The 17,758-nt window shown below is 41.1% G+C and overlaps 1 protein-coding gene across 1 annotated transcript in view; it reads left to right on the top strand.

The window, feature by feature from the left end:
- Positions 1–17,758, top strand: part of ARHGAP20 (Rho GTPase activating protein 20) — a 161,855-nt gene that overhangs the window by 133,320 nt on the left and 10,777 nt on the right. The window contains 2 exon segments of the mRNA XM_020989804.2: positions 1,890–2,068; positions 5,918–6,079. Of these exon segments, the coding sequence (XP_020845463.1) occupies positions 1,890–2,068; positions 5,918–6,079 (341 nt within the window).

Raw genomic sequence — 17,758 nt, 5'->3', positions numbered from 1 at the left:
ACATTTGGATTAACATCCTCTTGAAATGTTGACCATGAAGCAAATTTCTATGACTTAGATTTTTAAGAGACTTTGAGGTTATTTCATCCACACAATAACCAAAATATATTCTGTTTACAAATTCCTTGACAAATGGTCATTCAGCCTCCAAATGAACACCTCCATTCTTGGAGGCTTGTACCCCTGTCTAGCCCTAGGCTCATTCTGCACTCATACACTGGTTATTTTGAGCGCAAATATAGGACTGGTTATGATGTCTAAATTTCACCTCATTTGATTTGGTCCACCTTTTCAATCTATTGTGATTTCACTGGATTCTAATTCTTTCTTCTAGCATTAGTATCTCTACTTTCCCACCTATAGACAGTATTTGTATAATTGTATAATTGTACACAGTATCTACAATTTTTTTGTAGATTTTTTTTGGGGGGTTAGGCAGTTGGAGTTATGAGACTTGCCCGGAGTCAGAGTCATACAGCTAGTGAGTGTTAAATGTCTGAGGCCGAATTTGAACTCAGCTCCTCCTGACTCCAGGGCTGATACCACCATGCCACCCATCTGCCCCCAGTATCTACAAATTTGGTGCCTTCATCTAAACTGTAGATAGAAAGTTGTAAGCAGAGTCCAAAGTTTAAAATTCTGATCCTTCCACATATTCTGTGTGACCTTCAGCAAATCAAGTGAACACTGAATCTCAGTTTCCATTATCTCAGTTTCCATTTGTAAAACAGGGATGATAATAAAGTATCTATTTTGCAAGATTGGGATGAAAGTACTTTGGAAACCCAAAGAAGCAGATCAATGTGAATGGCAGTGGGGCAGCAGTGTGGTGTAATGGATAGGTCCCTGAATCCTGCCTCAGGTGCCTAGTAGCTCTGTGACTCTGACACAGTCCCTTAAGCTCTCAGTTTCCCTATATGTGCTGGACTTTATGACTTCTAAGGAAGGCCTCTTCCAGCTCTAAATCTGTGATTCTATGATTAAACAGATCAAATCTAAAAGCAAAGAGCCCCGTGGTACTATACTTGCTTCTCCTTTCATCTTTATAGAATATCAGCTTCATTGAGAATTGGTCTGAAATAACTATCAGCGTTTATTATTTTACTATAAGTTGTAATAAAATCACAGGTAAATATGCAAAATGCTTTTTCTCCCATTTAAAGTGAAAAACAAGTCTCGTACTGAGATTTGGCAGGGAAAGATGGAATCACAGAATTTCTAACACACCCTGTGACTTGTCCTGTTTCTTATTCTGAGTTTATTACCCTAGTAGCACAGATTGCAGGGAAGAAAGATTTGTTCTGGACATCTCATTGAAAAATAATTTTAAAACCTTTTCTTCTCTTCCTTTTTCTTCATTGTTCTATTACTTTCCTGTAAATCACGTCACTGGGCAAGCTTTTTAACTCTTCTGTGCACATTTTCATCTGCAGTGTGAGGAAACAAATGTTTATTGGACTGGAATGCCTTCTTACAAGTTATTTCAATCATGTAAATAAGCTTTCTTCCCGTTCCCCTTGACTCTCTCCATCTTTGGAAATCCAATGCCAGGACTCATAAGGAGACATCCCAGAATACATATTTCCTTCTTGGCTCAGTACAGCTGACAAAAGACCCCAAAATGGGTGTGAAAAGATCCTGAAGTTTTGTTGGAACAAATTATAAGATGGCATATATTAAATCTTTTCCTGAATTTTTAACCTCGGTTGCAGAGGGATTGCAGAGATTCAGTCACTGTATAACAAAGTATACCTGATCACATTATAGTGCGTTGTGGTTTTTCTTTTTTTTTCCCTGCTCAAGCCATAGCAACCATACCAAAACCTAACAATGGCAATAGAGTCTATGTGAAATGAATTTATTCTATTAAGCATCTTATTGTTCTTCAGATCCCAGCCAAAAGACGTTCAAAAGAAGAAGATCTATCATAAATTGGGCCTTTTGGCGAGGCTCCAGTACTCACCTGGACAATATGCCAGCGTCTCCAACATCCCCGATGCCAGGGCAGCTCTTTGGGGTTTCGCTGTCAGAAATTTGTGAGAATGACAACCTGCCCAAACCTGTTTTGGTGAGTCTCCCTTCATTTTGCCCAGCTACATACCACAAAAGGTAAAAAAGTTTTTGGAAGGAAGAGCATGACAGCCTAGGAATTTGCTTTTGAAATTGGTGTTCAGTGTTTGGTGAATAGGGAGGTCATTCCAGGCAAGGGAAAGAAAGGGAATGAGCCAAAGCAGAGGTGGAACAATGCCCCAACTCTCATCCTTACCTTATCTTTCCCCTCTGCAAGAAAAGGGGGAAAACATCAAGAACAAAATGCAAGTGATGCTTCCTTCACCAGATCCTAGTTCTTCTGGATTGAGTGTGGGTAGAGAACCAGATTACAGGGTAGCTTTTATATGGCCAGTGAAAGAGAAAGATGACCACAAAGAAAGGAGTTAGAGAGATTCTTGGAAGATACTTTGAAGCTGAAGTTTTAAAGTGTGCCCTTGAGTATGGACTTGGACCCTAACTGTTTGACTCAGATGAAGTCTCTTAAACTCTCAGGGCCTCTGTTTCCCCAAATGTAAAATGAGGAGACTGGGCTTGATGACCTTATGTCCCTTGCAGCTCCAAATCCATGATCCCATAATTGAACTGAACAGAACAGGCCAACTAGCCTGATCTTAAGGCTCTAAGCAATGAGGTGGCTTGTGGTGCAAAGAACTGGGGATCTGGGAGGCAGTCACAAAGCAACTTTAAGCTAGGTGGTTCAGTGGATTGAGCACTGGACCGGGAGTCAGGAAGACCTGAGTTCAGATCAAGATGAGATAAATGTAAAGAGTATTGTAACCTTTAAAGAACCATATAAATGGCATATACATACATGTGTGTGTGTGTATACATACATACATACATACATACATATTTATTATTTATTTATTTATGTTTACATATTTATGTAAATAGTAGGGTATGATCTACTGCTACCAAAGAAATTTTTCAAGGTCACATTTTATGGACCACTCTACTCACATTGCCCAGGAAGACAGCAGTGCAAGTGCCATAATCCCTTTTACTACAGAAGTTTCTGACTGCATACCAGCACCCTGGCTATGTCATCTGCTTCCCTGCTATAATTCCTGCCCTAAGCAAAAAGTTGGATTCAGTGACCTTTAAGGACCCTTCTATGATTCTAAATTATCTCTCTAGCTTAGAGTCTCTTGGAACACTCTAAGTCTCTCCTCTGTATTTACTGTCCTATAACTTGTATTATTCTAGATGAATTTGCCATGGAAGGGCTTGGGATTCTATTGTGAAGGTCTTTGAGGGACAGGAACTGTCTTCTAAATGACTCTTAGAAAATTTGTGTATGTGTTTGAGTTTCTATACAGATGTGTCTTAGACCTGCTCGTCTACCCTGGAGCTAACTTCCTGTTCAATATTTTGTTCACAAAGCTACATGAACTAGAATATCTGCTGTGTACTCCCATTGCCCATGCCCCAGACATTGATCCTTCCCTTTTATGGTGATAGAGAAGGTAGGGCAACAACGTTGCCCTTGGCCCTTCAAGCCAATTTGTTCAGCTTTTGGTGGTGGTAGTGGTGGTAGTTGTCATTCGCAGTGGATCTTGGGAAGCCTTCTCTTTTCCAAATTCTTTCTAATGACTTTGTCTGACTATTGCACTGAGTAGCCTGTTGCCATTCTGATCCCCTTTATTTAAAACCCAGGGGTTTTAAAGTAGAACAAGTCAGAGATCTTCAAATTCAATTACTAAAACTGGGTGATAGAAAGATAAAAATCTCAGGTTCGATTCCTCTTTCAGGCTCAAATTGTCTGAGTGACTCTGAACAAGTTACCAGATCTCTCAGTATTCTCAGCATCTTTTTTAAGACCATTAGTTGAATCTTTCTTTTTTTTTTCTTTGAGTTTTGTTGCACAAAATGACAAATATGGAAACGTTTTCCATGATTGCACACATACAACCTATTTCAGAATGCCTACTGTCTTAGGGAGGGAGGAATAGAATTTGTAACTCAAAACTTTAAAAAATGTTAAATTATTTTTACATGTAATTGGGGAAAAATAAAATATTATTTAAAAAAAGACTGTAAGTTTCAGAGAAGGTGTTCTCCTGCCTTAGTTGAGTGTCCTTACCAGGGAATTCCCTATATCAATGAAGTCACAGGTTCAGGTCTTGTCTCTGTCCCCTCAGAAGGTGGGGGGCCCCCCACCTTAGCAGTGGTACTAGAACATCGATGTTAAATAGTATTAGACATTTCCCAAGCCCCCACTTATGTCCTCAACACTATACTAGACACTATAAAAAGATAGAAAGGAATGGCACATACACACATGAAACAAATTGCAGATTCTTTACATAGCAATATGTGATTAGTGCCAATTAATACACTGGTGATGCTGGGAATGTAATTAGATTAGGTTTCCTGCTGGAGGGTGATATTGGAGCTTGTTTTTCAAGGTCAGGCAAGTCAATAAACATTTTATTAAGTGCTTACTATGTGCCCAGGCATTGTGCAGAGCACTAAGGATACTAGTACAGGCACAAAGACTGACCCTGCCCTCAAGGAACTTACATTCTCATGAGAGAAGACAACACATAGAAAGGGAGCTGAAAAGCAGAAAAGACAGGAACATATCTACTTGGGGGGGGTGTGGGGGGAAAGGCTTTCTGGCAGAGAGGACAGAAAGAATGAAACATTTGAGAAACAGAGATGGAAAGATAAGCCAGTTTTTAGAATCAGGACCCTCAAGTTAGAGGGGACCTCAGGGGTTGCCTCTTTCAACCTCTGTGTGAAGTATGAAGTTGCTCAGGAAAGCCTGGAGCCATGTCGTAGAGTAATGAAGAATGAAAGGAGTCAGTCAACAGGACCATCTGCAGGACTGCAGACTGAGAGCTGGGAGGGGTCTCAGAGGCCATCTAGTCCAGCCCCTTCATTTTGTGATGAAGAAACTGAGGCTCAGGTAGTGTGAAGTGACTTGCCCAGGATCACACTTAACTGGTTTTTTTTTTTGGTTTGCCTAGGCAATGGGGTTAAGTGACTTGCCCAGGGTCACACAGCTAGTAAGTCTTATGTGTCTTGAGGCTGGATTTGAACTCAGGTCCTCCTGAATCCAGGGCCGGCGCTCTATCCACTGTGCCACCTAGCTGCCCCCCACACTTAACTCTTGTTCAGTCGTTTAGTCGTGTCTGACAGTTCATGACCCCATGGATCACAGCATGCCCTTCTATCCTCCACTGTCTTTCAGAGTCTCAGTTCATGTTCTCATCCTCTGCTGCCCCTTCTCCTTTTGCCTTCAGTCTTTTCCTCTATCAAAGTCTTTTCCAATGATTCCTGTCTTCTCATTATATGGCTAGAGTATTTAAGCTTCAGTCTTTGACCTTTCAGTGAATAGCCTGAATTCATTTCGGTTCAGTATTGACTGATTTCATCTCTGTGCTGTCCAAGGGAGGCTCAAAAGGCTTCTCCTGCACCAGGATCACACAGGGTGTAACCAATTTGAGGCAATATTCAAAGAAGGGCTTTCCTTCTAGAAGCTGGGTTCTTGCCACAGCATCATTGCAGCCTCTTGGTCTTTAAAAGCCTGGCAGAGGAATATGGATGAGCTCCCATAGGCATTCACGACAACTGCAGGTTCATGAGGAGAGCTGTGATAAGAGAGGTGTTGATGGCATATTGCTCTAATAACTGTGTAACAGAAAGTCAGGGAAGGGAGGCAGGGAGAGAACTGTAGAATATCCAAAAGAACTGATACATTATGTCACGTCATATGTCAATGATACTTTTTCTTGAGCCTCAGCTTCCCAGGGATGTTAGTAGGCAGGGCCCAGTCTTTGACTACCAGAAAGTCCAAAACATACTCACTTGCCCAGTGTATGAGAAAGACTGTCTTGTTTTCTTTTTTTTCTCCCAACAGGACTTGCTTTCCTTGCTAACCAAAAAAGGGCCTCTTACAAAAGGCATTTTTAGGCAATCTGGAAATGTGAAATCCTGCAGAGAGCTGAAGGAGAAACTTAACTCAGGAGCTGAAGTGGATTTAGATGGTGAATCCATATTTGTGACAGCATGCGTCTTAAAGGTAGGAAAAGGCTTCTAGCCCGCTCCAGGGCTTCCACCAGGCACAGGCACAGGCACAGGCACAGGCACGATGTGGTTGGCTTTCCTTCATTGTGAAGGTTCTGGCCCATTTGCAGGAAACTTTATTAGATTCATATTCTCTGGGAAAATAAATAAAAGCTTCTCCCAAATATAACTGAAGTTGGCACCCACAGACGTTCAAAGCCTCCACCCAGAGGTGACATGAGCCACTGCAGGCAGATTCCCTAACATACTATGACACCTCTCTCCACACCACCTACTCTTCCATGTGCCTCCCCTCTCCCCTATCCCCACAGCAGCCCCAGGCATCTAAAATAATTTTTTAAACAAATTAAAAATGTGTTCACCAAACAGAGCCTTCCCAATAAAGGCAAAATATAAAATTCCAAACTTTTTGTATTTCTTTGAAATTAAAAAAAATTCAACTTCAATTCTGAACTAATAAAACTGCTCAGAGACAGCATGCTGGCACTACCATAGTTACTTGTATAGTTCTTCCTCTCACTTTTTTCTTCACTTTTACAAAATGTGAAGATGAGATGGGAATTACTTGAGCCAGGAGGAGGGCCTCTTCCTTTTCCTATCCTAATTATTGACCCACATAACAGAACAGGAAGTGACCTTTGTTTTGACCTAGTCCAGCCCTCACCTTTACAGATGAAGAAATCAAGACCCAGAGAACGCTAATTTGCCCAAGCTTATTAATCTTTGAGATTTTCTTCCTTTCTTACTCATCCCAATCCCACTTACTAAGGTCTTCCACAAGGTCACATAATGATTCCTGGGAAAATTAATTGGTCTATTTTTCTAAAATGTCTTCCTTCAGAAATTCTGCACAATCTTAGAATGCAGCGGCCAGGGTCAGTGGCTGCTGTACCTGGGGTTTTGAGGGAAAGAAGTCTCAGGCACACACTGCACCTCCAATCATGGGTTTGCTTTTCACAGAACTAGAGATGGCCTGGAATGCCAGCAGCTTGTCATTCCTATCCCAGGAAATACAAATGAAAAGCAGAAATGAGGAAAGAATAGAATTATACACGGTTAGGTAATCAGTCAGTCAATAAGGATATAATAGCACCTACTGGGTACTAAGCATTATGATAGGTAATGGAAACATATAAAAAAGCAAAATATGGTTCCTGTTCTCAAGAACTTCCAGTCTAATGTGGGTAGATGGCATGCAAACAACTGTGTGCAAACAAGATATATACAAGATAACTGGAGGTGATCAACAAAAGGGGAAGGCATTAGCTTTTAGGGGGATCATGTAAGGTTTTGGGGAACTCTGGCTAGTTCTTCTCTTTATAAGTTTGCAGTTACACCTTCAATTTAATCTTATTACGTGAGTTTATGTACAAGTCACCATTTATTAACAAATATACTTGTTTTATCTGTTCCCTATGAAACTGTTGTGGGTGATGCAAAAGAAAAAAAATGTAATGAGAGTCCTCTTCTATATCTGCTTTTTCTTCCTTGTCTTTAATAAGTAACTAATATGTGAGCTTCCCAGTATTTCCTACACATTACAATATACCCACATACATAATTCATGGCATCTTGCCAGTGTTTTGGAGGTATTTAATCAGCTATGAGTACTGTATAGAGCTATCTTACCTACAATCATTCATTAGTTCCACAAAAATGAGGAAGTAGTGTTGCAAGAGGGTAGTCACATTCATTTCAGCAGCATTAGAAAGAGGGTGATTAGTCCCTGATCAGCCAAAATTTGGACTAAAAAGCTTAAAATCAGGCTTTATCAAGAACTGAGAGTATAATAGGGCTGGGCCAGGTTGCTCTTGAGGTGTGGAAACCTGATGTACCAGGGCCTCAGAAAGACCCCTGAAGCTTGCTCTTCAAGCCAGCCAACTGAGGAAGATGAAGTAGACATTGCAGACTTGGAAGAGAAAAAGCTAAAATTTCAGCCATTTTCTGGTCTAATGCTTTCCTTCCCATGAATCCTCTCCCTTTTTTGGAGAGAGAACTAGAAAAGATGACTGTCCAGTATGATTAATCTCCCCAGAGGAAAAGAGCCAAGGCAAAGTACTGAGATGTGGTGGTGGTGGTGCTGCTGCTGCTGCTGCTGCTGCTGCTGACCATATCTAACATTTCCATAGCTCTTTAAGGTTTGCAAAATGCATTACAAATATTCTCTCATTTAAATCTCACAACAACTCTGAGAAGTAGGTGTTTTTGAACCTCATTTTGGTAGGATGATTTTTTAGTATTGGTATGATCAGCCACAGCCAGACAAAATCTATTCATTGACCCCAACATCTAATGTCATTTTGGTCTTCTTTGAGCATGGAGGAGAAACAATTTGAACATGATGGTAATTTAATGGAGCTGGAGCCTGGGGATTCAAAAGCAAGTCATGGTCCCCTTCAAAAGTCTGAAGGGCAACAAATGGGACCATAAACCTATAGATTTTATTTTAAAGATCTTAAGTTTTGTTTTTGTTTTTGTTTTTTTTAACATCCCAGAATTATCAAAGTAGATTAATTCATTTAATGCCTCTTAGTTCTAAATAAGGCTACCACTGTTGATCAGAGCTGATGTCTTAGGAGTAAATTGTATAATAAAGTGTTTAATAAAGAGTAAAACTAGAGTTGGGCACAGTAGAGCTGAGTTTGACCAGGCTGGTCTTTGGGAACAATGAGGATAGCGGGAAACCATGACCTCAAGGCAGGATTAATGGATAATATATATTTTTAACATACTATATTATTAGTATTATATGTGATATTAACATCATGTTATATAATATATTAATATTATATATTATTAATATTAGATTATAAATGGATGACAACATAAAATGATGTGGACCAGTTAAACTTTGTGTAAGATATTCCTGCCTGTCTCCCCAGTATGGTTTGAGAGTTTAACCTGTAACCTTTTATAGAGTAACAAACAACAGTATTATAAAAGCTCACAGAATTGCTCTTTAAAAACCATTAGATGATCCTGGGCAAGTCACTTAAACCTTTGCCTAGCAAAAAAGAAAAAAAGAAAAGAAAAAAAGAAAAACCATTGGAGAGTGCATAGGACCTCCTTGCATTCTTTTAGTAAAGCATGTCTGCATCCAGCCAATGAAAGTCAAGAAAGGTTAAAGTGTATATAAGAGTTTTGGATCTCATAGGAAAAAGAGAAAATAGATTTTGGCCATTGAAAAAAAAATAAAGCCACACACACACACACACACACACACACACACACACACACACACACACACACACATACACACACACACACATGCACGTGCATAATTCCACTTCCTTCCTCCCAGGGTTGTGAGAATCTGAGGAGATAATGTATTTAGAAGACTCTTTGTAACCACAAGATGCTGCCAAGATGCTATATAAGCATTAGATCTTACCATTTCTATAAAGCACGGTGACTCTCAGGTCGGTTGGGTAATGCTTTAGGGCAGCTAGGTGGTGAATTGGGTAGAGTGCTGGGCCTGGTGTCGGAACGACTGAAATTCCTGAGTTCAAATCTGGCCTCAGACATTTACTAGCTGTGTGACCCCGGGCAAGTCACTTAACCCTGTTTGCCTCAGTTTCCTCATCTGTAAAAATTATCTGGAGAAGGAAATGGCAAACCACTGCAGTATCTTTGCCAAGAAAACCACAAATGGGATCGCAGAGAGTCAGACACAACTCAAACTTCTCAACAAGAACTTAAGGCACCTCCCAAAACATCAAGGACAAAAGGAGATAAGTCTCAGTTCAGGCTGTGGAGTGTATTTGCTAGATGGCATTTCATTTAGTGAGGACTTACATTTTGGGTTGTTACAGCCCAATTAAGCTGTAAGAATGCCTGTTCCAGGTTGCTCCAGGCCTCTTCTCTGTTTTTCCTTAGCATTCCTTTATTCGGCCCTGTTGGCCCCTGGAATATTCTTTAATATATCAGCAGTGAGGAGAACACTTAATGCCACTGAAGTGAGAGAGGCTTGTTAATACATCAACTTGGGTCTTCTATGCTGTAGGAAAATCAGAGTTAAGTGCTGCATAAATAAGGAGCCTGGGGTGTATGGGTCAGTACATGGTGTAAAAGACAAAAGTTGTCCTTTTGATTCTGAGCAGTATCCTATTAGGAGTTTCACATAGGTTATCAGAGGCAGCCCGTTCTTTGGCATCACTACCACGGGAGAAAAAATTGGAGTTTCTGAAACTGAACTTCCCTATTATATTTTCTCACTTGCTGTGGAAGCCATAGGATAAGAGTGGTGATTTGTCTCGGGTCCACCATTCCCACAGCACATCAAGGGAATTGCCTAATGGGTGAAGGCAAGGGCGCCACAAACTCAGGGAATGTTCCACTGGGGAAAAACAGGGATGGAAATGAAGTCAGTTGATTGACTTAGCTTCACTGGGCTCGGTGCAGTGTCACTATATTTCACCAAACAAAAAATCAACAGACTTGCTAAGCTAGATAACAGGAAAACAAAAATAATCAGGGAAAGGCTCACAATGGATTTTTGTTCTGGTTGTAGCAAAGGCCAATAACCGTGTGCCCCTCACACCTAATCAACTAATTAAATGCATGATTAGAATGGCTACACCAATTCCTTAGAAAAATCATTTCGTGTTCTCTCTGTGTGGGACCTGATTCTTCTGAATTGCCGGCAGACATTGTAGCAGAACATGGCTATGGGTGGATCAAGTGGTGTTTGATTAGTTTTCAGAATATCGCTTTTGTTGTGCTGCAGCAGTTAACCAACCAAGCACCTACCACGTGCCGAGGCACTATGCTAGGTGCTGAGGGTGTAAATACGAAAATAAAACAATCCTTACAGTGAACTTATGTTCTATTGGAGGAGGCAGTGAGTTCAGATAAAAATAGATACAGCATAAATATCAGGTTCATAGATATGAATATGTATGTAGGTATATGAGGCAGCTAGGTGGCCCGGTGGTTAGAGTGCTGGGTCTGGAGCCAGGAAGACTCATCTTCCTGAGTTCAAATCTGGCCTCAGACACTTATTAGCTGTGTGACCCTGGTTAAGTCACTTAGCCCTGTTTGCCTGAGTTCCTCATCTGTAAAATGAGCTAGAGAAGGAAATGAAAGATACTCTAGTATCTTTGCCAAGAAAACCCAAAGTGGGGTCACACAGTGTCAGATGTCACTGAAATGACTGAACAACAGCATCCACAAAGTTCTATGCGAGGTAGTTAGGGATGGAGGGCACTAGCAGCTGGGATGGGGATCTAGCAAAGACTTCATGCAGAAGTCGGTGTCTGAGCTGCATCTTAAAGGAAGATCTAAGGACAGGGTGCACTCCAGGCATGGGGAATGGCCAATGTGAAGGCATGAAGATGAGAGATGGAAAGTGTGACTGGGGAGTAAAAAGGCCAGTTTGGCTGGCTCTCTGGCACTAAGATTCCCTTAAGCTCTGAAGGATTCTGATTTACTTGGAGGAGTGTAAGGGGTGGGTTGGTCTGGAGGCCCGTGATTTTTCTGGTGTGAAGAACTCCTGGTGGGGAAACGTCCCTTTACTAGTGATGATTGGCATGTGCTCTGCAATTGATAAACTTAGACAATTGTCTTTTCAGTCAACAGGTAGGCAACGTACGTTAAATGCTTATTCTGTGTGCAAACACTATGCTAAGCACTGTGGTTAGAAAGAAAGGCTGAAAGAGAAAAGTCTGGGCCTTTAAAGAGTTCACAGTCTAATGAAGGAGACAACATGCTAAGAACTATGTACAAACAACACATGTAAGGGGTAAATTGGAGAAAATCTCAGAGGGAAGGCACTAGCTCCAAGGGGGACTGGGAAGGGCTTCTGCAGAAGGTGGGATTTTTGCAGAGATGTGAAAGAAACCAGGAAATCCAGGAAGTAGAGATGAGGACAGAGAGAGCTTTGCAAAGATGGGGGCAGCCATCGAAAATGAACAAATTTGGAGGTATGAGGTGTGCTGTGTAAAGAACGGCAAGGAAGCTTGAGTCCCTGGATCACAGAGTACATGTAAGAGAGTAATACCTAAGAGTGAAAGGGCAGGAAGGGCCCAGGTTATGAAGGGTTTTGAAGGACAGAAGATTTTATATTTGGTCCTAGAAATTACAGCAACCCAAACAAGTTTGTTGAAGAGGAAAGGTCTGTATGACATACTGAGACCCATACTTTAGGCACATCCCTTTGGTAGCTTAAGGGAAGACTGGAGTAGAAAGACATTTGAAACAGGGAGATGAACCAGAAGGCTATTTTAATAAGCCAGGTGTAAAGCAATGAGGGCCTGAGCCAGGGTGGTGGCAGGGTCGGAGGTGTAGAGGAAGAGTTGAGGATAACGCCTGAGTTACAAGTCTAGGTGACTGGAAAGTACAATTGGGTCTGCCCCAGTAAAAGGAAAACTAGGAAGAAGGGAAGGTTGGGGGGCTGGGCTGTGAGTTCAGTTCTGGACATATTGAGTTAAATTCTGGGGCAGGCTTGTGATTTCATTTGTATTGGGATCATCCCTGTGAGGAAATTTTCTCCATTGATGCAGAAAAAGACAGTGACAGAATTAGCAGACAGGAGATGGGGAACCCAAATCCAGCTCTGCCAAGCTCTCTACTCGCTATGCCACACTGCCTCTCTCCTCATTTTGCAGATGTGGAAGTGGGGCTCAAAGAGGATTGTGACCCCAGTCCTGACTCCAACCTTGGTCCTGTAATTATTACCACCTATCCTGAAACTCAGTCCAGCAGATGGGGAATTTGTAATATTTGGACTGGAGTTGGGTTGAAATCCTGGCTCTTTCACTTGCTACTTGGGCAAGTCCCTTTAACCCTCACTAAGCCTCAGTTTTCTCATCCATAAAATGAGGTGGCTGCTTAGATCATGTCTAAGGTTCTTTCCCATTCTAAAAGTACATGTAGTGATCACAAAATATACCCCAGACTTTCAATTCTAAGAAATGAGGAAATCGGCTGTTAAAAGAGGAAAATAAAAACTATTGCATTTAGAATCAGAATGCCTAATTTGAATCCTGGCTGTGTCATGCAGTACTTCTTTGACCTTGGCAAAGTCATGTAAGGTTTTTGAGCCTTAGTTTCCTCATCAGTAAAATGTGGGTAATAACATTTGAACTCTCTTTCTCATTTGAACTTATTAGAGTTCTTACCCATGCATTAGTGCTCACCCATTTAAAGCAACAAAGCACCATGCAGATAAGTGGCATCCACTGACACAATGTAAAGTCCTTGAGGGAAGGAACTATTCACATTCTGTCTTTATACTCCTCAGTGCCAACACAAAGTAGGCATTAAATACACGCTTCTGGATTATGTCGTATTACTGTTATAATTGTTACCATTGTTATTATGAGCAGCATGACATAATGGCTAGAGAGCCAACTTCAAAATCAGGAAGCCCTGGGCTCTAGTCCCCATCTATGACATATATTGGATGTATGACCCTGAGAAGGTCACTTAAACTCAAACTGGCCCAAATAATTAACTCAGGTGATGAGTTGCAGGAATAGTAGCTAATGTGCTTTATTAGAGGAAGTTTGTACATTGTGAGAGTTCTCTACATCAGTGAAATCATGGTTGTGGTATTTTTTAAAATCCTACTATTGTGAAACCAAGCAGATATCTTCTAGCTATCCTGAAGTGGTCCTGAAGTATTCCCATCAGATATCAGTTGCATTGCCTTTAGTTAAAAAGAAGCTTAAGGCATCAAACTGTTTTTGGAAGAGAGTTGTCTGAGACCCCATGGCTTTGATTCACTAAACCTTTTAGCCAAAGTTCACATCCACCACCCTCCTCCCTGCCACCATGGCTTTCATGTGAACTTGAAAGTTTTGCTGGTGACCTGGGCTTTGCTTTGGGAGAGGAGGAAGTTGAGTCCTGGGGCTCAGGAATTATAATTCAGGACCTGCCCACTAGGAAACCCTGGCTCTGATTTCAGGTCCTCTTCTCAGCTGTGATGACAGCTGACTTTCATAACTTGTTATTCCAGCTGTGGCAGGGTTCATTGAGATGTTACAAGTCATTATCTTTCAAGTCTAAGTTTTAGGTTTAATGATGCTTTTCTTCAAGACAGATCATAGTATATTTTCTTTCTTTTTTTAATTTTTATTTAATTTTTTTTATTTTTTCCATATGCTTTTGAGTTGAAAATTTTTCTCCCTTTTCCTCCCCTTCATCCTCCCCAAGACGGTGCACAATCTGATATAGGCTTTACATTTACATACCCATTAAACATATTTTCACATTAGTGAAGTTGTAAGTGAAAATTAAAAACAATATGAGGAACCATCAGAAAGAGGAAACAAAACTCAACAGAAGGTTAAAATAAGTGATAGCAGAAAAGGCCTCAAATATGGGTACTTCCCATACGATTCTACTTCCATAGTTCTTTCTTTGAATGTGAACAGCATTATCCATCCCGAGGCCTCTGGAAATGTCTTAGATCCTCATAATGCTGAGAAAGGGTCAGTTTAACAATCTTAGTCATTGCATAACGTGGCTGTTATTGTGTACAAAGTCCTCTTGGTTCTGCTCACTACACTCACCATCAGACCATATAAGTCTTTCCATGTTTTTCTGAAGTCAGCCTGTTCATCATTTCTTACAGCACAATAGTATTCCATTACATTCATATACCACAACTTGCTCAGCCATTCCCCAATTGATGGGCATCCTCTCAATTTCCAATTCTTTGCCACCACAAAAAGAGCTGCTATGTATATTTTTGTACATGTGGGTCCTTTTCCCATTTGTTTGATCTCTTTGAGATATAGCCCTAGAAGTGCTATTGCTAGATCAAAGGGTATGCACATTTTTGTAGCCCTTTGGGCATAGTTCCAAATTGTTCTCCAAAATGGTTGGGATCATTCATAGTATATTTTCTACTGTGACTCAAAGGGGGAGTCATTTCCTTTCTTCAGAGTAAAAGTTGTTTGTGGGTTTGTGATTTTTTGTTTTTGCTTTTTTGCATCTTTTCTAAAGCTGACTGTTAAAATACCTAATGCTTATTGGTGTTCCTGAAAATCTGGTAGATTTAAGAGAGGAAGGATGTCACTTCTACAATGATAGAACCAGTCTTGGGTTCTTCCAGAAGGTGGAATAGAGCAAAAGATATTGTAACTTCCTGTGAATAGCTCTCATCAAAGATTAGGTGGGCCATGGGGTGAAATTAAAGGTTTTGTAGGGAGTTTTTAAAATTTGTTTGTTTTACCCATACATCTAATAGTTTGAGTTCACCGTTGCCTTCCTGTGTCCCTGTTTCAAATAATAATGACCTTGTTAGACTACAAACCAGTCTGTTAGTGTTGTGGGTTCATGTAGTAATTTATACCGTCTCCCTACTTCCACCAATGAGTCTGATTTGCTTACACTCCTCCTAACAATAGGTCTGACTGTAATATAGCTAGTAGAGTCGCTGCCTTATCCTTGTCACTGCAGTACCTAACAATGGATTGACCTCTGCAAGATAAAATGCTCATACATTTATAGCTAGGAGAAACCTTAGAGGTTATCTGGTCTTGCCTCCTCATTTTATAGCTGAGGATGCTGAGGCCCAGAAAGATTTTGACCTGCCCAAGGTCACAGTTAGGAAGTAGCACAGACGGATTTGAACCCAGGTTCTCAAGACTCCAAGTGCATTCCACTATTCCATGCTTCCTCCACTCCTTAAAGCATGTGAGACTCACAGCAAGACATGTATTTCAGGTTACCATTTCCTTATGGTTGACTTACCTTCAGTGCATTAATCCTTACTCACCTATCTGCAGATCAACTCTTCTAGCCTTAGCCCCACCCTATAATCAGGAGCACACATTTTCAGGGTGGTTAACCATCCTTGGGTATGATTTTGGCCATGGAATACAGTTTGTTCATTCAGTCCTTCTGAACAATTCTTTATTTAGTGTCTACTGTATGCAAGGCCCCAATGCTAGACCCTGAACCGATAAGGTCAAAAGTTCCTCAAGGAACATAGGGTCTGCTTGGGGGAGGGGGGGAGGAGAGAAATGACACTCACACAGAGAAGTAAATTAAAACTACATGCAAAATAAACTCAAAAGTAACTTTAGAGAGGTAGGCAGAACACAGATTCTCCATTGCCGGTATGGATCTGTGTAGGTCTCAGGCTGCCAGGTTCATCAAGACAATATAAAAAAAGAACTGTCATATATAGAGTATTTGAAGGCTGACAAAGCACTTTTCATGTAATATCTTCTTTGATCTAGCCAACTGAGCTCATTGACCTCAACTCAGGAAACAGGTTGGTAAGGAAGAGGAAAAAACCAGCGTAAAAACAGATGTTTGACAGTGGGCTCATTCCTGGGGACCCTAATGAGAGGCCTCTTTGGGAATCGTGGTGTCATATTCTTATGCTCCAAACCACTATCACATTTCCCAGGGGCCTTCTAATGTCTCAGCATGCATGTGGACATATAGACCAGGAAAGCAGCAAGCCAACTTTATGAATGGTGAATAAGCCAGTTAGCACATATGGGACACTGAGAGCAATCTGCATGATGGGAGGGAAAGAAGAACCCTGGGGAAAAGAGGTCCAAATTCTAATCAGAAAGAGTGAGTGAGTCACTGCTATATCCAGCCAGATTTCACTACAGGACAAAATCCAAACAAACATTCAAAGGCTGATATTTACAGAAGTGATTTCAACACCAAGGAGTGAAAGCACTACAAAAGAAAAAAATAGATATTATGGACAGATGATGACCACTTCCATACTCAGGTCCCATGGCTTCCCTCCTCTCTTGGGGTACCAGGGAACTTGGACACCCCTGACCTGACAACCAGGAAAAGAAGCCCTTTCTGGGGGGCCCAGACAGAGCTTGGAGGGAATACCAAGAAGACCTCATGGGTGCTACAAATTAGCAGTGTCAAACTCAAATTGAAACAAAGTCCACTAAACCATACATAAGGATCCCTGCAGGCTGCATACTGACTTAGAAAACTACATATTCACAATGTCTATATTTTACTGTATTTTAATTTATTTTGTTAATATTTCTCAATTACATTTTAATAGGATTTGGGCTGCACTTCGGAGTGTTGTGGGCAGCTTTGCAAGCTGTGTGTTTGACACCTCTGCTGTAAACCATCTGTTCCTCCTAGTAGGGCATGGATGCAGTAAAGCCCCAGGGATCTTTCTTGAGATCATTATTACCAGGAAAAAGTACCAGGCTCCTTAATCACCCTCAGATGGAAGCAAAGAATTCTGGGCCTAGTATTCTGTGACACCCTTGACAGAGGTAGTCTGGTTTATAGCCTAACAAAGCAATGCCACACCTACTCCTCAGGCTAGCACTGGAGAGTCTAAGTGTCATAAATTAATAGGTCTGAGCAAGTGTTTTTTCTCACCACCTTTACTTTATGAAGTGGTGTAAATTGTCCAGGCCACCCCTTAGTAAGCCAGCATTTCCATTGGCCTTGTTTGTGTCCAAGTGCCCTACATTTAGGTCTAGTCATGGATCTGTCCAACTATAAGCATGTAAATTTCCCTCCATTTTCTCTGATTTCAACAGATGTGTGTGTGTTCAGGCTCCAGAAGTTGTGAGGGACAACATTGTAGTAATCTAGAGGACACACAGTAGGAAATTTGTGTCAACACTTGGGGGTATGTGTGTTTGTGTGTGTGTGTGTGTGCGCACACGTGTGTGTGTTCGCATGTGTACACATGTATGTGTGTGTTTAATACCCCTTT

The sequence above is a fragment of the Phascolarctos cinereus genome, unplaced genomic scaffold (genome assembly GCF_003287225.1).
Source record: "Phascolarctos cinereus isolate Bilbo 61053 unplaced genomic scaffold, phaCin_HiC Scaffold_726;HRSCAF=1367, whole genome shotgun sequence".
Lineage (NCBI taxonomy): Eukaryota > Metazoa > Chordata > Mammalia > Diprotodontia > Phascolarctidae > Phascolarctos > Phascolarctos cinereus.
The sequence above is the reverse complement of the archived record's forward strand: the minus strand, read 5'-3'. Positions and strand labels throughout refer to the sequence as shown.